This window comes from Microtus ochrogaster, chromosome 16, assembly GCF_000317375.1.
Source record: "Microtus ochrogaster isolate Prairie Vole_2 chromosome 16, MicOch1.0, whole genome shotgun sequence".
Lineage (NCBI taxonomy): Eukaryota > Metazoa > Chordata > Mammalia > Rodentia > Cricetidae > Microtus > Microtus ochrogaster.
Genome location: NC_022018.1, coordinates 1,474,338 through 1,496,508, shown reverse-complemented (window position 1 = coordinate 1,496,508; position 22,171 = coordinate 1,474,338). Strand labels below are relative to the sequence as shown.

General features: G+C 39.0%; 1 protein-coding gene across 1 annotated transcript in view; it reads left to right on the top strand.

Moving 5' to 3' along the window:
- Positions 1-22,171, top strand: part of Cubn (cubilin) — a 204,836-nt gene that overhangs the window by 158,738 nt on the left and 23,927 nt on the right. Inside the window, exons 54-59 of the mRNA XM_005354631.1 lie at positions 208-395; positions 5,075-5,231; positions 7,147-7,296; positions 10,047-10,247; positions 12,252-12,378; positions 16,275-16,492. Coding sequence (XP_005354688.1) covers positions 208-395; positions 5,075-5,231; positions 7,147-7,296; positions 10,047-10,247; positions 12,252-12,378; positions 16,275-16,492 — 1,041 coding nt within the window. The remainder of the gene's footprint in view (positions 1-207; positions 396-5,074; positions 5,232-7,146; positions 7,297-10,046; positions 10,248-12,251; positions 12,379-16,274; positions 16,493-22,171) is intronic.

Below are 22,171 nucleotides of genomic sequence, written 5' to 3'. Positions count from 1 at the left end.
CTGTGTGTGTGTACTGAAACAGTGACAGCCCTCCCTTCAATGCACTTCACATCTGTAGCTCCTGCTTCGTCCCTGCCCCAAAGATGAGTCACACACAAGAAGACATTAGTTATGATCTCACATTTAGAAATATTCTCTAGCCATCTCTGGTTTCTAAATTTGATACTTTATCTTGAAGATTGATTTTTTTTAATGGAAAATTTCCAGGTTGTGGTGGAACATTCCATTCAGATAATGGTACTATCAAATCTCCACATTGGCCTCAGCCATTCCCCACGAACAGCAGATGTTCCTGGACAGCCATCACGCACGAAAGCAAACACTGGGAGATTAGCTTTGACAGCAATTTCCGAATCCCCAGCAGCGACAGCCAGTGTCCGAACAGCTTTGTGAAGGTTGGTGCACTGTTTGTTTAACTGGTTTTCTGAATGTAAGCATTTTGGCTACAGAGGACTCTATCATTTCTCGATGTGAAAAGAGTACAGTTTTACTGCTTGAACTGTTTAGATGTGAAAGCAAGACACCCCAACTGTTAGATTAGATGTGAACCACCAAGTCCATGCTTCCTGTGTCCCCCATCTTCTGATCTGGCGCAGTGAAGAATTAGGGAGAATTTTCTCTGACCTTCTGAAATTGTCATGAGCATTGATGGACGGTTTGTCCTTTCCTCTTTCATTTTTCTTCCCCTATTCCTCCTTTCCTTTCTTTCTCCCTCCTTGATTTTTCTCTCCTCCTTTCTTCCTATTTTGTCTTTCTTTCCTAAAACGAAGAACAGTATAAGCAGGATAAAGTCTCATCACAAAGAAAATTTAATATATGCTATAAGAATGACAGGAGATTGAAATAGTCAATGACAACCTTTGTTCCAGACATCAAGAGTCCCTATAGGAAAACAATCATGAGAGACCTAAGCAAAAAACTGATGGTAGCAGGAAGTTGGATAGGCAGCTTTTCTGCTCATATGGCAATAACTTTCACTTCCCATTGACATAATCTTAACTGGGCTATAAGTTCACTTTAGCTGTGCTATATTACATCTTGCATATTGTATCACTGTGAGATTATGTCTTTTAGTGAAAAGACACACGGCCTGAGTTCCATTAGCCAGAAATAAATTCTTCTCTTTTACACTTACCACCCACATGTATTTTTATAGCTTAATTTAATATTTTGGCTTCAGATTACTTAACTATAAAATGAAAAGAATGATTCCAAATTCAGTAGGGTTGTATTAAGCATTAGAATATGACACAATAGCATAAAACCTAGCTAGTTTTTATAAAAACTTCTAAGAATGGAAATGCCTTTTTAAAAATCAAAGTTATTATTTCATATCATCTCTCAAAATTTTTTATTCCACATTGATATGTTTGTCTTACTTAAATAAAAATCTAATCCTTACAAACTATGCATATAATAAAAAAGAATCAATATATGCTTCTCTTAATTGCTTTTTTCAATGAAATAAGAGAACTCTCTTTTCATAAGATAAGTCAACACAAAGTGTGTAAACATGAAGTCTTATACATACATTATTCAATGGGAAAAAGTTAATCAGGGAAACTAACTGGGATCATTCTTCCTCTGGATAGAATGGAAGTCCCTCTGAAAGTGTCATACAACCCAAGTGCCAGCAGAAAGTGATATCAATAAGTAATTGACAAAAGTAAGTCAGCGAAGAAACACTGTTTCATCGAGTGTGAGACTTTCCATTGACAAGACTATGATAACTATGTTAGGAAACTCTTGTTTCTGCCAAAGGATGCTTCTACATAATGGAAGAAATAAGCAAAGGGACCCAGTGACAGAAAACTACCAAGAGTGGAAAGATAGGTCCTTGCTATCATTAGTCAAGGACTCTTTTCTTTGTAATAGAGACACTAGGGAAGGTGGACAGGATAGTCAAAGATTCAAAAGGTTCCTCTTTGTTCTCAAAATTAGAGTTGTTCCTCCTCTCAAAGACCCTAAGGTACTAATAGGAAAATCTTACTCAACCCTTCTGTTTGGAGGACAAATGCACAGAAGTCAAACCAGATGAAAGACTCTCTGTACCTTTGGGAAGCGCTAACTAAAACTAGACTAGGCATGGTTTTACACACTTATAACCCTAGCATTTAAGAGGTAGAGGCAGAAGCATCAGAGTGTCAAGTCCATTCTTAGTTGCACAGGGAGTTTAAGGATATCAAGAAAAAATACACAGTAGGTCAAAGAGGCACAATGTGTCTATGTGTCTTGAGCAACTTAGTTACACCAATTAAAATAGATTATTGGAACATGACGTAAGAGGAGACAAACTCACTTCAAATCCAACCATACAAATAGGTTGAAAGAGGAGGATATAAAATGATAGATCATGGAAACATTAATTTTTTAAAAAGCAGTAATGGCCACATTGACACCTGCTAAAATGAAATCCAAAGTTTGAAAATATTGCTGTAGGAAAGAGATATCTTATGAGAATAAAACAGTCCACCAGGAAGACAAGATGAGACTGGATGATCTTTCTTGAAACAATATGCCAGAATGCCAAAAACATGAGAGCAAAACTTGATAGAGCTATGTAGATAGCTCTTCAGTTGGACTAGATTTCAGCACTTGACTCTCAGTAGCTCATGGGGCAACAGCTAGGCAATGCACCAGGATGCAAGGGAGCTCTGAGACTGTGAAGCAGTAGGATAAAATTGACAGATGTAAAAGAAACCATACATTAGCAATAGCATCCACATTTTGGATGTCTTTGTAACTTGCCAGGATAGATCACATACTGAGATGAAAAGATGAAAAGTAATAAAACCTCAACAAATGAAAGAACTAAACTGTGGAGAATATTTTCTCTGACAGTATAAACTCAAGCTACAAAGCTATAGTAGAAAAAGAGTCGGCCTTGCACACGTCAGAGTGAGCACTCAGCTAAAACAGCCAGCCAGAGTAAACACAGAAATCAAGTCTTTAATTGCTTCCTGAAACAGCATAATCAAGAGGTGAAAAGGGCAGCAGTGTGGACTCCTCCCATCATACTTTTTGAAAAGCACGTGGAAGGGGTCAAGTGGTCAGCTTAGAGGTAGGACTGATCCACAGTTGTGTGAGCCCCAACCAAAAATGGACAATTCTGAGTAATGAGTTAAAGTGGAGGAAAACACACTGAACGTTCTCCCTTCCCCTCACAAGGAATTTTGAAAAGATGCCCATGAAGGCCTCCAGCTGGGGGCTTCTGAAAAAGAGACTCCCCTGCAAGGTGCCTGAGCTATGAATGCTCCTCTGTATGTGAATGGGCTTGGCTGCTGGGCCTTGGATAACACACTTCAGAGAATGAAACATGTAGACTGTGCAAAAGTTATATGAGGGAGGCAGACATAGGGCTTGGTAGTAAAACTTTTGTAACTGTCATTGACCAAGACTCAAAATTCAGAGAGGATTTTAACAAAGACAAAGTACACTGTATGAGGAAATACACTGACATCAAACACCTTCAAATAACCCTGGGTCAAACACAAATGGGTTAAACACATGCAAAAGCAAATCAAAGAAAATAAAACCAATTAAGTATATAGATTATGAAAAAAAATTGTTTAAGAGTAAATTAATAGCCGGGCGGTGGTGGCGCACGCCTTTAATCCCAGCACTCGAGAGGCAGAGGCAGGCGGATCTCTGGGAGTTCGAGGCCAGCCTAGTCTACACGAGCTAGTTCCAGGACAGGCACCAAAGATACAGAGAAACCCTGTCTCGAAAAACAAACAAAACAAAACCAAAAAATGTAAATTAATAATACTCCAGACTCCATGTACTTTTATTATTGGTCTTATTGAGCTATACATTTTTCTCTGCTCCCCTCCCTTCCTCTCCCCCTCCCCTTCAGTCCTTTCCCATGGTCCCCATGCTCCCAATTTACTCAAGAGAGCTTGTCTTTTTCTACTTCCCAGGTAGATTAGATCCATGTATGTCTCTCTTAGGGTCCTCATTGTTGTCTAGGTTCTCTAGGATTGTGAATTGTAGGCTGGTTTTCTTTGCTTTATGTCTAAAAGCCACTTATGAGTGAATATATTTGATATTTGTCTTTCTGGGTCTGGGTTACCTCACCCAATATGATGTTTTCTAGATCCATTCATTTGCCTGCGAATTTCAAAATGTCATTATTTTTTCTGCTGTGTACTACTCCATTGTGTAAATGTACCACATTTTCCTTATCCATTCTTTGGTCAAGGGGCATATAGGTTGTTTACAAGTTCTGGCTATGACAAACAATGCTGCTATAAACATAGTTGAGCACATGTCCTTGTGTTACAATTGAGCATCCTTTGGGTATATACCCAAAAGTGGTATTGCTGGGTCTTGAGGAAGGTTGTTTTCTACTTTTCTGAAAAATTGCCATACTGGTATCCAAAGGGGCTGTACCAATTTGCACTCCCATCAGCAATGCAGGAGTGTTTTTTTTTTTTTTTACCCCCACATCCTCTCCAGCATAAGTTGTCATCAGTGTTTTTGGTCTTGGCCATTCTTACACTGTAAGAATGTACATTTTAAAAATAAAGTTAAAGCCAATAATGAAGAAAATAATGATAAAAATAGAAATTAATGAACTTGACAATAAGAAAACAGTAGGAAAATCAAGAAAATTAATAAAATTTTGCAAGACTGACAAAAATCAAAAGTGGCAACACAAATCACTAGTACCAGATAGAGTGGAATTAAGAGAGATCAGTGTCTTCCTGCAGCTGCTACAGAGAGATTTAGACTGCACAGCATCCTTGGCTCATTTTTTCTAGTCACTTCCTTCTTGAATGCCCACGTAGAAGGCAGGTTTACCTAAAGTAGACCAATCAGAAGAAGTCCTCACTGTCCAGCTGTATAAAAACCAAACACAACCTCCTTAGAGCAACCAGGATGAAACAGAACACTTAAATAGCAGCTTTAAAATCATTCTCAAAAGAAAATATTCCAGATTTGCACGTGGCTTACTTAGTCTTATGGTTTTTCTTTTTCTATAGAATCGAATACAATTATATTCAAGCCTAAACCTGTTAAAATATTGGCAGGTGAAACTGTTAGCATTAAGTCATGTTTTTGACCCCATCAGGTCTGGGGAGGAACCTTGGAGACCAATGATACCCTGTTAGCCACAAGCTGTGGAGATGTGGCCCCCAGTCCCATTGTCACGTCAGGAAACATATTCACTGCTGTCTTCCAATCTGAGGATATGCCAGGCCAGGGCTTCTCTGCGTCCTTCGTAAGCCGTAAGTAGCACTGGAGTCTAAAGTGTTGAGGAAGAGCAGGTGCCTCAGATAGACTTGGGGAACAGTGTGAGAGCCCCATCAAGATTGTCCTGATAGTAATCCCAGGAAGAAGCACGAGTGAGTGAGCCACCTAATTCTGCTGGAACACCCTCCTTCGAAAGTCAGTGGGATTCAGCCACGGCTGTAATGCCTATGTTCCAGGAAAGGCAAAGGCAGGAAGAACTGGAGTTTGAAACCAGTTTGGGGGGAAAGATAGAGTGCTATTGGAGCTGAATTCAAACGCAGGTCATCTGAGTATGATCCAGAAGGTTCCACAACTCTGACAACTGAGCACAAATTAGGTTAGTGGGACCTGTAGCCAAGCCTGAGATGTTGTGGCCTGTGTATCTGGCTGGATTAAATCACGGGGCCACTACTTACAAAGCATTGCTCAGGGAAAATCTTGGGAGAAAGAATTGGAGGTAATAATACAGTAAGCAGATATTTCAGATGTGAATAAAAGAACAAGGGTGATGGATAAGGGAGTAATGATGGCCAACTTCTGATCTAGCCTGGGTGTTCAGATGGCCTCTGTGTGTGTGTGTGTGTGTGTGTGTGTGTGTGTGTGTGTGTGTGTGAGAGAGAGAGAGAGAGAGAGAGAGAGAGAGAGAGAGAGAGAGAGAGTCATTCAGTGTAAAAGGATACATACACTGTCATAATTTACAGTCAAAGGGTGGCATACATTAGCTAGAAGTATATGAAAACAAATGCTGCCTTAGGAACACAGAGGTATCAGTCCCTGCAACAGTGTGGTTGAACCTAGGGGGTTTTATACACCAGAAAAGCACTACTTTAGAACTATGTTCCCAGCCCTTTCCTCCCCACTTCTTAAGTTTGGACACAGTGTCTATCTAAGTAGCCTAAAGCAGTCCTGAATGAAGCTCCAGTGCAGCACAGGCCTGCCTTGGGCTAACACTCCTGCCTCTGCTTCCAGCATAGCTGGGAGTCCAGCTGTGTACTACTGCCCCTGCCTTCTGTATTTGCTGCAACAGTCTGATAAATATCATGACTAGTATATTAAACAAGCTTTAAAAAGCAATTATCATTGTTATTATGATTAGATTTAAAAGTAAGGAAGTAATAGTTTTCTAATAAGAACACTTAGAAAACACTTTATCAGCTCTTTTGGTGATTAATACTTTTCAAATAAAATATAAAGTAATACTGTGAGATAAATCACACTGTATGTGTGTGCACATGCATGTATGTGCTTGTGCATGTGTGTGCAGGTGTGTCTGTGTATAAGTGACTGCATATGGGAGCCAGAGAACAACCCTGGGTATTTCTCAGGTACTGCCCTCCTTTTTTGTTTCCTTTTGTTGATGGAGAATCTTGTATTGGCCTGCAACTCACTTCATAGGCTGGGCTTGCTGCTCAGCCAAGCCCCAGGGGTCTTCCTCACTCTCTCTCCCAGCAGCTGGAGACCCGAGGATGCACCATGAAATCTGGCTTTCTTTTCACCTGGATTCTAATACTGAGCTCAGGTCCTCATGCTTGCAAGGGAAACAGTGTACAGACAGATTCGTTTCCCCAGGCCTGCAACTCATTCTTATATGGTTTGTTTCTTTATATGAACCATATTTAATCTTTGGTCATTTATCTTCTTAAAAATATTGTGAGACCTGAAGTGTTTTGTGTGGCAAAATGTGTACTTACTTAGCATCTAAAATTCCTCATGATATTCTAGTAAGTTCTTGTTTTGCTTACATATTGACTTATAAATCAATAAGTCTTGGTGCTCTTCCTCCATTAAGAGTATCTCAAGAAATTTTCTGTAGAGGCTTCATGAAATAGCAAACTTACATCTTTCTCTCTATGAAGTAGTTGCTATTGATGATAACGAATCTCCTGATGATGGATTTTTATTCTTGTGTAGGATGTGGACGTAGGTTCAATGGCTCCAGAGGTGACATCATCTCTCCAAACTTCCCAAAGCCATATGACAATAGCATGAACTGTACCTACTTCATAGATGTTGAACCTCAGTCTCTGATCATCCTGACCTTTGTGTCCTTCCATTTAGAAGGTATGTTTATTCTTTTCCAAAACTTGATTAATTTTTAACTGATTAAAATTGTGTATATAGCCGGGCGGTGGTGGCGCACGCCTTTAATCCCAGCACTCGAGAGGCAGAGGCAGGTGGATCTCTGTGAGTTCGAGGCCAGCCTGGTCTACAAGAGCTAGTTCCAGGACAGGAACCAAAAGCTGCGGAGAAACCCTGTCTCAAAAAATAAAAAATAAAAATAAAATTATGTATCTATAGTGTTGCTATAGGACTTTGATAAAGGCATTGTTTGCAGCATGGCTATTGTCAAGTTAGTTAAAGTATTTACTAACATACAATTTTTTGATTGTGAGACCATCTAGAATTTATTCTCTTAGCAATATTCAGCTAGATAATACATAATTATTAATTATAATCCACATGTTGTACAGAAGATTTTCTGAATTTATTCATTTTGCAAAAGTACAGTTAAGTATTGTGATTTTTGATGGACATCTCCCAGCCCTAGCATATAGTAACCACTGTTCTCCTTTACAAGTTCTGCTGTTTTAGATTTCACAGAGAAATGAAATTGTGTGCTATTTGTTTTTCCTGTGTATGGTTTTTTCAATCAGTATAATGCTTTGAAATTTATTCATATTGTCACAAACTACATTATTTCCTTCTTTAAAATACAGAGTAGTATTCCATTGTGCTCATCCAGCTGTCTGTCTATGTGTGTCATTCTCTTTATTCATCAGGCAAAGGATCTGAGTTGATATCATGTCTTGGCTATTATGAATAATTCTTTAACAAACGTGGAAGGATAGATTGGTCTTTACCACACTGACTTCATTTCCTCTGGGTATATGCCCAAGAGTGGAGCTGCTGAATAGTATTGGTCTATTTTTAACTTTTTGAGGGCCCTCTTTTCCATAGTGGTTACACCAGTTTAAATACCCACATGTTCACCATAACTTATCCCTTATCTTTTGATAATAGCCAAAGATTCAATCTATTTCGAGGAAACAAAAAATATAATTAAGCTATTAATGAGAAAGATGTAGGCACAGTAGTCTAAAATGATCATTTGAAGACAATAATAAACATGTTCTCAATTGTAATGCAAATGCAAATAAAATTACAAATAGAAAATCATTTTCATCTCCACACTGAGGACTGAACTCTGGGCAGGAGCAGCAAACACCCTACAACTAAGCTAAAACCACACCCATTACTTTTTATTGTAATAAAAAGTTTTTATTTTAAACAAGGTCTCACGTAGCTGCCCAAGCTGGTCTTAAGTTTTTATGTAGATCAAGCAGGCCTATAACTCCTGCCAAAGTCTGCAGAGAAGCTGAAGTCATAGGCTTGACTTTCTTCTGGTTTTTAATAAACAAAAGTACAATTTTATCATCCAGAACTGAAAAAAATAATATAGTAACTTTAAAGACACAGGCATCACATAAAATTGCTTAAAAAAATGCATCTGGAGCCTGTTTTATTTTATAGAGCCTCTATTTTTTCCCGAGCACAGAGGATTGAATTGAGGGATATACACCAAGTTTGACAAGTAATCTACCACTGAGCTAAGTCTCCAGGCCTGTTTTTCTTTTTTGTTTTGAGATGGAGTGTGGCTAATCAACTCAAGCTGGCCATGAATTGCTCTGTAGGCTTGGTTGGCCTCATACTTGCAATATACCTCAGACTCGCAAGGAGCTGGGATTACAGGTCTATGCCATCAGTCCAGGTGCATAACTTTTAATTCATTCATTTGCATTTATATTCTACATACATGCGTGTAAACATACACACCTACAATTAGACATCCATTAAAAACGATCCAGAGAGATAAGCAATTCTGAGTCTGAAGAGGCACTCTATCGATATGAGTGAATAAGTTTGGGGTCTGCTCTGCTTTCGTGAACGAGCACCATGGGACTTCCTTTCACCTGTGTTCTGTGATCTTCACCTCCCAAGTTCTGATTCCTCCGTGGGAAGAGGTTCCTAAGAACATGCACTTCTCTGCTGATCTCCCAACTCTAGGGAAAGGGCTGTTGGTAGATAAACAGTAAGGTTGAAGGCTTGAGCCTCCTTTGCTTTAAATTAGAAGACAATGTTGGTGCCAATTTATAATCTTCAAAGCCCTACAATTGATAGTTGTGTGATTTATTGGAAAGGGCTGTCAGGAAGCATCAAGGAATTTCTCAGGTTCTGTTTGTGGCCAACCTTATCTTTACTTCCCTGTGTAAAGTCTCTCTAAGTCTCTCTCAAGAGCAGCACTGTTGACATTCGGGGTTGCGTTGATTTGGGGGTGGAATTTTGTTTTTGTTGTTTTCTTTTTTCTTTTTGTGACAGAAAGGCTTAGAGTATGGGAATGGTCCCAGGTGTGTTAAAGCCTGCTTAACAGCTTCCCTGGCCTCTATCTCATTCTCTAGTGTGGCAGGAAAAAAAAAAGTCTTCAGATATTTTATTTCCCCTTGGAGGCAAGTTGCCTCTGGTTTTATGATCCCTAGGTAAAAGGAATGGTTCTGTAGAGGAAGAAAACTCTGAGTAACAACTGATTTTATTTCCTATAGAGTTCTACCTGCTTTCTCTTTTCTGTCCGTGTTTGTCTCTTGGACAAATATTATTTCATCTGGAAATGAAGTTATATATTGATATAGGAAACCACCTCTTAAATTTGGTTATAATTTCTGGATCAGTTACAGAACTGTTGTATTTCGCCTGTTTATAACATCACTTGTCTACAGCATTTCTTTCTGATGTTGGTCATTCTTTGTTCTGTGCAGATCGCTCAGCCATCACTGGGAACTGTGATCATGATGGCTTGCACATCATCAAAGGCCACAACCTCTCCTCCACTCCTCTTGTGACTCTGTGCGGTTCTGAAGCCCTGCATCCCCTCACCGTGGCTGGCCCAGTGTCACTCAACTTCTATTCTAATGCATATGCCACAGACTTAGGGTTCAAGATTTCCTACAGAGTCACCTGTGAGTAACCCTACTGTTATTGTTTGGAATAATTTTCTGCTGTTATTCACATAAGAAGGTTTTATGATTCATCATATGTCACCAAACTAAAAATTCAGAGACATTAATGCAAAAAATTATCAATTAGGTACAGGATAAAAAAGGAGATATTTTCCCTTGAAAATAAACCATTAGGGACTGTAGAGATGGCTCTGTAGCTAAAAGCACTAGCTGCTCTTTCAGACTTCGATTTGGTTCCCAGCACTCACACAGCAGCTCACAATGTCCTCTTTCGTCCTCTGTGTGATAAGTAACGCACATTCATACAAGTACACACACATATACGCATAAATTAATATATATTAGATTATATATATCTATATATATAATAGGCATGTCTCCTGAATTTTAGCTAAAATTACCCTCTGAAAATAATTGTAGCATTATCTTATCTTACACAGTCATTCAGTAAAACCAGCACACAAAACTGTTCCTGGGTTTGTTTTGTCTTTGCTTGGCCACATGAATGACTAATGGGAAGAAATAAGGTAGTTTATCTTCAAATAAAGCAATTTGCCCATCTACAGAGAACATGACTCACACATGAAAAGAATCTCATAGCTTGTTCTCAGCAGCTGACGTCAGAAAGGATGATCTCTGATGTTTGCTATGCCTGATTGCATCAATCTAATAGAACACATATTCTCTCATGGCCTTGGATGAAGAAGAAGATTTGTTTTATTCTTAACTACTACTTTGGAGAATTAAGACACTGATATATATATTCTGCTCATTTACTCCTTATTTTCCTAAAGTACAGTGAGCACAGTTCAATCCCCCTTTAAGTATCACTTAAAGAATGTTGCTGCTACTGGCTTCAAACCTTGGTAGTGTGTGGAGAAGTTGTTCAGCCACTGATAAGCTTCCAGAGATCATGTAATTGACACTGAGTGAAATAAAGCAGTTACTACCAATATGACATTTAATTTGTGGCTGCTATATCCAGAAGTCAGAATGTATGAAGCCTTTTGGCACAGAAAAAAATTTGCCCTGCAAATGGGCAGAGTTGAAGCCAAACCAAATAAACAAAAGCCTTAAATAGCAAGCCACAAATTGTATCTAATCTTGATGATATGTTAGTGGAGTGTGTTCATTGGTAACCATAGAAACATCATCAAAATATACAAACTTCATGTAATTTTAGAATTCTAAAACAAATAAGCATGCTCATGGGAATACCACCATTAGGTGGGAACATCTGAACCTGGCTGGATACAATCCATGTAAAAACAATGCCTTATTAGTTATAATGGTACGTCATTATATTTTGTGGTGATTGTATTGTTGACTGCTGGGTATAACAAAGGGCTATGGGCTGTTAACGGCTGGAGTTAGAGTGGACCAAATATTATCACGCTTATCAAAGACAAATACCACAAATATGGGCAACAGTAAGCTTTCCTAATTTCACAACTAAATACCAATCTGTAGACCCTAAGAGTGAGGCATTTGACCCACAGAGGTAGCTGACTTCTAGCATTTCACCTATAACATTTTATCCCTCACACAGAGGCTCTGAATCTGTGTTCATTTGGATTTCTACATTGCAGTCTTCCCGTATGAACAGAGCGCACCTGGGGTCTTCCTGCCTTATTTGAGAATCCAGTTGCCACACCATCTCTCTGTCAATCTGTCATTTAGAGTGACGGGACAGATATCCCAACATATTAAAAAAAAAATAGTCTTTCTTGTTGCTTTCATTCTGGTTTTTGTTTTTCTTTTACTTAGACTTATTTCCCTCCAAATGCTTTAAATGTTCTTCTACATTTCTCTCCTTTTTCTCCTGTCTGGGAAATTCAAAATTATTCATAAACACAATGAAGGAGATTAAGGTCACCTGAAGAACAATTAATATGAACTCTTTTAGGGGGCAGCAAACAATAGCTTAGACTATTCCCCCCAAAAGATTTGCCCATGTTATAAGTAATAATTATTATCTGTTCATTTGCTTGTCTTCTATTACAGCCTGTGGTGGGACCTACAATAAATCCTACGGGGTCCTTAGCAGTCCTTCCTTCTACTCCAGATACCCCAACGACGTCTACTGTGTCTACAGCATCAGCGTTAGCAGCAACAAAGTGATTCTGCTTAGGTATGTGAGACAGATTTGCCTTGAGAAAATCCTTTCGCCTTTGCTCCCAGAAAAGCTACCTTAGTGATGGAGCCCATGAGTTCTCATAGTGGCCTAGCTGGAATTTGGAGAAAGGTAGAAAGATCCCATATGGCAGGAAAGCCTACAAGGCCTAATCCAGTGCGGATTGAGGTTAAAAAGGGAGCTTGGCCAGTTAAAACACTCCTTGTAATTTCTTAACAGTTTGACGGAGCTTCCTATAATGGTTGTTTCCTTAACATGAAAGAGGGTACGAAGGACTAGGAAAAATGGTTTGCCATTTGTTCAACATTTATTATACACAAGAAGCTTTGTTCAACTCTTTCCTCAGATGTTTTTTTGTGCTGTTAAAACCGTCATGATAAATACGAAAGCACACTTATATGTGTGTCTTATAAAGGTCACACAACTTCCCCAAAGCAACACATACTTAAATGAAGAGTGAAAATTGGACCCCATGTCTGGTGTCCTCCCAAACCCACGTCCTGAGTAATTCTACCACCTTTTGTCTCTTAAAGATAAATTTTATCCCATAAAATTTGTTTTTATTTATGAATTAAAGCGACTCCAAGCTGTTGCTTTATGTGGATATATTACATCACTAGTAAATTATCTCTCCGATTCTCCTTATTCCAAGTGAGACTGATGAAAAGGATGGAGCCTCCATTGTCCAGAGGGATAACGTGCTAGACTTCTTTCTTTTAGGATGGTTGATGTCCAGCTCTTCAATTTCACTGAAAGCTGAAATTTTCAGCATGAGATAGGAAATCTAAAAATTAGACTTTCGCTGGGCAATACAGAGTTTCACACAGAAGCTTGACAAGCTGGGACAATGATTACTCATCTGTCCCCGATTTGTCACTGATAAATTCTTTCCTGATTATTATGAACTCCGAAGCTTACTTTCAGCATCTTATATGTCTGTTGGGTCCATGAAGTGTAAGGCATGACTCATCAGAGTGTTTTAACTCCATGAAAAGGAAGTGGTTTATAGGTGGGGACCGTGAAGGAAAAACATGTCAATCCCACCTGAAATTCTTTGTGGAGAAAATGTGCCTTAGGGATAAAGGCCCTGCAAGTTTTAGGGTTAAAGGAACACAAGCTGCCAGACTACTGTGAGGAAGAGACCAGAGAAGGGATTGATCACCCCAGAATGGCAGAACAGGTACAGCTTGTCTAGGCTGCTTGTGCTAGTGTGCGTTTCTTACATGTACAGGATGCACAGGTTGCCATAACAACGTGCAGATAAATGACTTAGGTGCAACAAAATTCTCATAGTGGAGTCTGGGAGGCTCAAGACAGGCAGTTTCAGCATCAGATGGTCTAATCTACTTCCTGGTTCACAGAAGGAAATCTCTCCTAGCTCTGCCAGAGTTGTCCTTCAGCGATGGAGGGTTGGGGCGGCATTCTCAGAACTCGTTCATAAGCACACCAATCCCACTCACAAAGACTGAACCCTCATAATCCAGTCTCCTCCAAGAGCCCCTACTTCACAACACTGGCAACCTAGAGTTAAGATTTCAACATAAGAATTTGGAGGAGAAACTTCGAGATCATCGTTTACAGAGACATAATATGTATATAAAACATAAGTACATACATGTTTTCATTTCCTGCCTGACCCTGGAGATCAATGGTCACAAGTTTTTCTTTATTTTTGGAAAATTATTTACAGTGCACATCTAGTAGTTTTAATTCTATAAAACAGATACTGCTACAGAGATTGCAAAGGTGTATATGCTAGTAAAACAGTATATACACGGGCTTTGAAAACGTGCTGGACACACATGGAAAAAATGGACTTTTCTAAGAGTTTTCTCTGTGCTTTGGGGTTGAAAGTCAAAACAGATTTGGGTGCCCCTGAAAACTCAGATTTTGTCATTCTTTTTAGATTTTTCTTTTGTAAAAATAAATGTATTTTCTATACATACACAATAAAATCAAATATATCAAAAATAACAATTAAAAACAAAAAAATGTCATTAGAAATGGTCTTTCTCTTGTTCTGAAATAATATTCTCTAAAGAAAACAGTAAATATTACATTTGATGAAAGGGATCAGGATTTTTGAGGGGGGGGGTCTGGACCTTCATCATCAGTTTGAAAACACTTATCTGACTAGCCAAAATTCTTTAGGGAAAGACTTAGGTTATTTTAATGCTTATAAAAAGGAAATATTTAGCTATTTTCTATTTCAGAATTATTTCATATTGTCATATGTTCATTAAATCTGCTAGCAGAAATTATTGAGAAAGCAGAAATAAGCCTATAGTATGGTTCAAAAATAAAGGCACATATAAAGTCTTCCCTTTTTGGGTATCTAGGAATCATTTTCAAAGCACTTAGGAGGCAGAGGCAGGTTGGATCTCTGTGAGTTCAAGGCCAGCCTGGTCTACATCAGGAGTCCCAGGACCCTGACTCAAAAACAAAGGAAAACCAAAAACAAACAAACAAACAAAAATGTCGAAACACAGGCCTGGAATAAAATACTAACTAAGGCCATCAGAGGAAAAGTCAGGATAGATTTGTCAGGAAGGTTGGATGTGGTAGCAAGCAGCCAAGGCACACTGGTTTAGCACGTTACTTCTCTTTGGTATGAGTGGTTTCAGTGTAGCTGACAAGATGCTTGGCCAACTGTGCTCACTTAGTGTCCAGGGCAGATGGGAGCTTTACTCTTATTTTGCTCCTGTGATTTTCTCTGCTGCAGAAAGACTGTATATCAAAACAAGCAAGGCCTTAACCTCTGCTAACATTCCTGTAGCCAGGGTACGTCCTATGACCACACCAGACTTCAGTGTGTGCGCATGCAGTTAGTTATCCCTACCCAGTGCTCGGAAGGCAGGCCAGCGGCTGTGCTGGGAGCCTCCAGTGATCCACCCAGGGAGCTATGTGTGAATTTCTTGTTAGATCAGTCCAGTGACATAACAGAATTTAGTTCATTCTTTATTACCTCTGCTGCGTATTTTTCAAACCAAAATTATTTCATGTTCTTGTTTTATAAAATCATAACATAATTTTACTGAGGACATGCTGTATACCAGATGCCGTAATTTAGCTGTATCACACACATTGTTGCATTGGTGTTTCTATAAACTTCGTTTTAGAAGAAGGAAACAAGAGGCTGGAAGAACCACAATCGAGCTATATAAACCAGAATTTCTTTCATTTGTCTCAGTATTTTTCACATAAGTAAAGAATGAGACAGCAGTGCCACTTACCAAATATCACAAGAAAAATCGAAGGGAGGAGTAGTTTAGGTGAAACTCAAAACCTTGCATGTTATTAGGGTGATAACATAGGCCAGCTTGTCAACACTCAATCTTAGGAGCTGTGGAAGGAGTCGTGTTCCTTGAAGCTGTAGCCACTAGTAACTAGCCCTTGTTTAAGGAATAACACCCTGTCCATAATTACGCAAGCAATTCTAGTTAAATGCTACAGAACACATCAATAAAGCACATGGAAGCAGTGAGATGATTGTTAGAAACAGGAAGGGAGTCAGTTGGAGAGAGGTGGTTGAGAGAATAATGGGGAGATATGATCAAAGTGTATTATTTATGTATGGGATTGTGAAAGGATAAAAATTATCTAAAAACTGACCTCACTTGAACCTAGGTCTTGATTGTCTTAAAATGCAGAATTGTATTGTATTCATCTGTACATCCTCAGGTCCCATCACAGTTATTGGTATATTACAGTTACCCAACAAATAGTGGCTTCATATTTGAATACACCTTGTTTATAAGATTTCTTTCCAAATGAAGCTTGAGTGCTGTGTTGTCAGTCTCTTTTTTGTTTTTATTTAATTTTATAAGAACTACAGGTACAATTTAATAGGCACACAAAAGAGGACATGAGAAATAACCAAGTGTACTTCACAGGTTCAGTGATTTTGAAGTGGCTCCCTCCCCGCTTTGCGACAATGACTACCTGGCGGTTTTCGACGGTCCTAGCATTGGAAATAGGTCCTTTGGAAAATTCTGTGGTTCCACGATTCCACGGGATCTTAAGAGCTCCAGTAACAGCCTGACCCTGCTATTCAAGACGGATTCTTCTCAAACAGCAAAAGGCTGGAAAATAAGTTTCAGGGAGACACTAGGTGAGCATTTGAGGCATGAAAGTCTTTTTCTTGTTATTTCTATGTTTCTTCTTTGTTTAATTTTTTTTCCTCCCAGTTAATCCCAGCTGATTTTCATTTAAACACAGAAGAAGCCCAGCTAGAAGGCCTCATTGACAATGGCTGCTTTACACGTAGAGTGGTAAAGAGTCTTGCGAATGTATGGAATGATCTTATGGCTATAAAAAAGGAATGCTTCAAGAACCTAACAACCTAAGGAAATAGGAGCTTAGGACAGAAGTCCTGGTGGGAAATGGCCGAGGGTCTAACTAGCACAAGTGGGAATGTAGGTAAAGAAAAAATTGAAATACTAAAAGTCTTTAGAAAGCCAAATGCATCTGAAATGTAGCATTAGGAGCTTGGTGGGACATTACGAGGGAGTGCAAGTTGAAGATGCGGTCTTAAGGGCAACTCGTTGGATGATGATGTTATGTAAGTCTACTCAGGTGGTACCTAAGTCTATTCTTAGTCATGAAGAATGCTGTATTCAGTTTGCCATATTTAGGGCTGGTGGGCTTGTCAGGTACTGAAGTAGAGATATTTAAGAGATGGTTGAAAAGACATTTGGGATGGAGAGGGTGGTCTCAGAGTCATTGTGAGATGGCAGGATGGCTAACGGTGAGGATAAACTGAAAACAAAAGCCCAGTTTATTGCCACTGTATATGAAAGATAATAATCTGCCTAAGATTAGCACAGGAATGCCAGCTTTTTAACATAGCCAGTTCTCTGCTTATACTAATTGCATAACTGTGCAATTTTTATTGGACTCATGGAAGTATTTTGATTTTTTTCCTTGAATATTGGTGTAACCAATGTTCTGAGATCTAACCAATCCTCAAGCAAATCCCATTCTCCGAGAACATTAAAAAAAAAGACAGGAGAACTTTCCCACAATAAATCACCTGGGCTCTTTTCCCAGGGTTTTCTCTTTGCCCATGGCCGATTTTACCTCCATCTCTGTGGCACAAAAACAGAGCTTAACTTCATTACATTTTCTATGTCACACTTTTCTGAATTCATTTTTAACGATTTTTTATTTATTTATGTGTGTCTATATGCATGTGTCTGCATGAGTATACATGCAGATGTGTGTGCAGATGTCCTCAGAGACCAGAAAAAGGTACTTGGAGCTGCAGTTATGGATGTCTGTGAGCTGCACTTTGTGGGTGCTGTCAGGCAAACTCTGGCTCTCAGGTTTTATGACTGAGCAGCAAGAGATCTTGACTATTGAGCCATCTCCCAGCCCCAATAACGCTTTCCAGGAGGGGAATGATCAGACAAACGTTGATGTTTTTAAGCTCCTCATAAAGAGTAGACATTGTGATACTTGTATCAGAAAGGCGCTTTGCCGCTTACCCTTTTCAGCTTTCATGACAACTTGAAAGCAAGACTCACAAGACACAGGCTGTAGCCTTCCTAGAATAGAATAGGTGAAGCGGTATATAAAACACTATAGACTATTTGAAAGGAAAAACCCACTTTCCTTTAGATATCTTATTTTTGCATGAAGGATCTCACGTCCTGGGATGCCCCTGTGCCTCATGTGAAAATTTTACTACTTTCCCATCTGTATAAATGCCATTGTTCACTTGAAGACATTCAAGCAATAATTTAATTATTAATTGCACTTTTCAGTGAGAATTTGAGTATTGTAATTTTTTTTACAAAGCTTTCTAGCTCACACAACTACGTGTCCTGGCCAGTCTAAATAAGTTACAGTTTTGTTGATCGTTTGCATGGCAAGGAAAAGGAGTAACAAATGTCACTGCAGTTCTAGGGTTTCCAGAATCCATTTATTACAGACTTCGCAAAAACTAAAAAGTGCAAAGTCAGCCTCAGCTAGTCGCCTCCACCTTCCTCTTCCCCTTCATCCAGTTAAACCCTCCCGTCTTTTCTATAAGGAGACAGATGGTGGACCAGACTGGCTGCTCACTTCTCAAGCTATCCATCTGCCTGGAAAACAGCCCCTTCCCTGGTAAATACCTCATGTAAAGAGGAGAGCACTGTAGCCCTTGACATTTCTGTTTAGTTTTATCTCAACTAGATCGCTAAGTGCAGCTTTCACGGCTTTGCTGTTTAGATTACACAGTTGACGATTATTTATGCACATCTGCTTTGACTCTTCAAAATTCAGTAAAAATCAGCTTATGTGCTTATGTGACAGTCAGTGCATATCTCCCTGTGCATTTAGTACATTTGTGTTTCTCATTGACTGAGGAAATTTGGGGGAACTACCCGCAGTGGGTAGTTAGTACATGGAGGCTGAAGTTGTTTCTCCTTCCTTTGTGGAATTATTGCTCAAGTGTGGCGATAGATGAAGGCAAAGCTGACACCAGGAGCTGGCACCTAACCATGACATAAACTTTTCTTGCATTTCCCATGAGTGCCAACATAACATGGGTAACTGAAAGAAGGGGAGTCAGAGAAATGATTGTGCTGAGCTCCCAGGATCCAGGAAAATGAAATTCTCTAAAAAGATGAGCATTTTTTTCTAGACCAAGTGTTCATCTTTTTTTCAGATCATCAATGCCTCTGAGATACCAGCCGGTCTGTGGGTTTAGATGATGTATGTCAGCTCTACAGGGCAGAACTCACAATGAAAGCACTCTGCTTTTTCCTAACACTCTCGGCTAGCTTAGTCTTAGCCTCTCCTTTGCCAACAGAGCTCACTTCAGCCCATGGCCAACTTTCACATGTCAAAAATAAAACACTTTATCTTTGAACATATGTTTTTACAGCTCATGCCTCCATGCCTTACTCTGTTGCCCTTATGTCCAAGTGTCTCGCTGAGTCTGTCATGATGTCGTTAAGTCTTTCATGACCACTCATTATGTTAACACATATCTTCTAGGCCCAGAGCTAGGTGTGTACTTTCGGTTCCATTGTCACTTTGTTTTTCTTCTTTCTTTTCTTTAGTAGTTTGTATGTATGTGTGTGGGGTATGCATGTAGGATGCATATCTACATGTGTGTGCATATGGAGACCCAAGATTGAGGCAGGACTGCGCGTCAATCACTCTTTACCTTTTACATTGAGGCAAGATCTCCCAGTTGACCCATAGCTTTCCAGTGTAGCTCGTAAAGCTACGGCCTTGTTTTAGAATCCATCTTCCCAAGGGCTGTGATTCCAGATGGGCCACCTTGTCAGCCCAGCATCTACATGCAATATTAGGTGCCCAGCAAGCACTTTACCCACTCAGCCATCATCCTAGCTCCCATTCCCCCTCCCAGAATGCATTTTGTATCACTTCAGCACAGTTCTAATATACAGTACTAAACTTGGCCCAAAAGGATTTTTGGGCATTGAAATCAAGAAAAGCCCAAGAGACAGTTAGGACTTCCTGCAATCCAGGGAGATAAATCGCTGCCCCTGGGGGAAAAAAAAAAAGCTACATCAGGGACCTCAGTGACCAGAAACACATCTTTTTTTTTTTTTAACAACAAAAAAAAGCATACAATGTCTTTTCTAGAAAACTGACTGCTTATATGCTTTTTAAAAATTATTTATTTATTATGTATACAAGAGCATTGCCTGCTCTTCCAAAGGTCCTGGGTTCAATTCCCAGCAACCACATGGTGATTCACAACCATCTGTAATGAGGTCAGGAACACATCTTTAACCTCTGTGCCTCCTGTGGATTGAAGCCAATATGCTGAGAATGGGGATCACTATCTGTCTTCCTTCACCTGGCTTGTTAGTCATGCAGACATGAATCAGGCAGCATTAAGGGCAAACTCAGGGTGAGAGAAAGGCATGAATACAAAAACACATGTCCGGCAAGGACAGAATGAATCACAGGTCGGTGAAGGCAGGAACATGGCCTAAGGGAAAGAGCTGTGTGCCAGGATTTGAGTACCCGGGATGCAGGTGACTCATCATGACTGCCTGCGATGGAGCTTTTGAGAAGCCCTAACCTCTCTATGCTCAATTTTCATCTACTAAAGAAGATTAGCTGGAAATATTATCACTTTCTATTTTTTAAGAATCTATTAGAGGTAAAGTAGATTAGTTCCTGGAACATATTATAGCTGTCTTAAAGTATATTTTATAACTTAAATCAAATCAGAAGTTAAATTCTAATTAAATCCTAAGGTAGCGTAGAGGACTCAGACATAAATAAGTATTACTCCATCAACAGTGGCTGTGTGAATGAACTGAAGAATAAGTGAATAAATTATGCCTATTTTGAAATTACATTTATGTGTGACTGATATTATATATTATACCTATTTACTCTCAAAATTGATTCACGATACATAGAGTTGAGCTATTTTACAGGAAAGAGAAGGGAATACCTTTCATCCAGTTCTGGAGATACTGGATCTGACTCAATATTGAGTGAAATGAGCTTGGGCTCTGGACCTGTTATCATACTCTTGGAAAACATCTCTCAAATGTGTTAAAAGAGAAGACAGTGGGAGGGGTAGAAAGAAGGTGAGAGAATAAAAAATTATGATTTCTAAAAGGGGTTATGAAAAACAGAGGTTGTAGAGTGTTAGGGATTATGGGAATGAAAAATAAGATCTCAGCAAATGGCAAGACTCTCAAATGCACACTTGAGAATTCTATTTCTAATTATATTTATCCTTCCCAGTTGTGGTGTCAAGTTTAAACTCTGAGAGGCATCCTAAAATGGTGTAGCCTGATAATAAAAGAATGCACTTTCAAATATTCACTGACATTAAAATCATGTGTGTGCTTCTCTAGGCGCCTCTGAGGAGCTAGAGACAGGCTGCTGCTGCCCTGACTTCTAGAAGCACAGCTGCAGTCAGATAGCTGGGTTATCAGTTGAATAATTTGATAAATCACTACTCATAACTCTCCAGGAAGTAATGGTGGGGTATGACTTGAAGGCAACCAGGGGATGCTATTTGTCTGGTTTCCTAATGTCATTTGCTTCCTTTTATGAAGTCTGAGAATGAGAACAGCTGAAACTGTAACCCGTTTAAAGAAAACTAGACTAAGCCTGTTTCTGCCCCTTGCAAGCCTGCCTGGTTTCACTGTTGATTACCTGTCCCCTGAGGATAAGGCTAAACACAGGGTTATCTGCAGCTTATTCTTTAGGGACTCACTGAAAGAATATTTGCTTAGCTTAGAATGCGTGGATGGAATAAAGAAACCAGCTATTGCATAGCTCATCAAAACCTTGTAGGCGACAGGATCAAGCAAAGAAAGATCTTAATGGACTTATTCCAGTATCATACACAATCAAGTATCCCTCCTCCTTGTCCCCTTAATGTCTACATTTGCCCCCAGTCTAAAAGGATAGGGTTTCCTGTCCTCGAGCAAATAAGCCAGATGTTTCTTTAGAGACCAAGCTGTGTTTATCATCTCATTTGATTCTATCTGCTTTAAAATCATAGGATGCTAGTTCTGAATAGAACATTTAGGTTTTATTATTACTATACAATACTACCACATAGAACAGTTATATATTTGTATATGGCATATTTATAACATAAATAGTATTTAACCTTTATATATTTTCATTCATAGTCACATTTTATATAATCTATATTATAAATGTAACATTTAAATTCACATGACTTATTTAAAATTTATATAAAGAACAAATTTATAATTTAAATATAGTTTATGCAATTTATTATATAATTGTAAATATGGCAAGTATATGTATTTTGTAGATATGAATATATGTT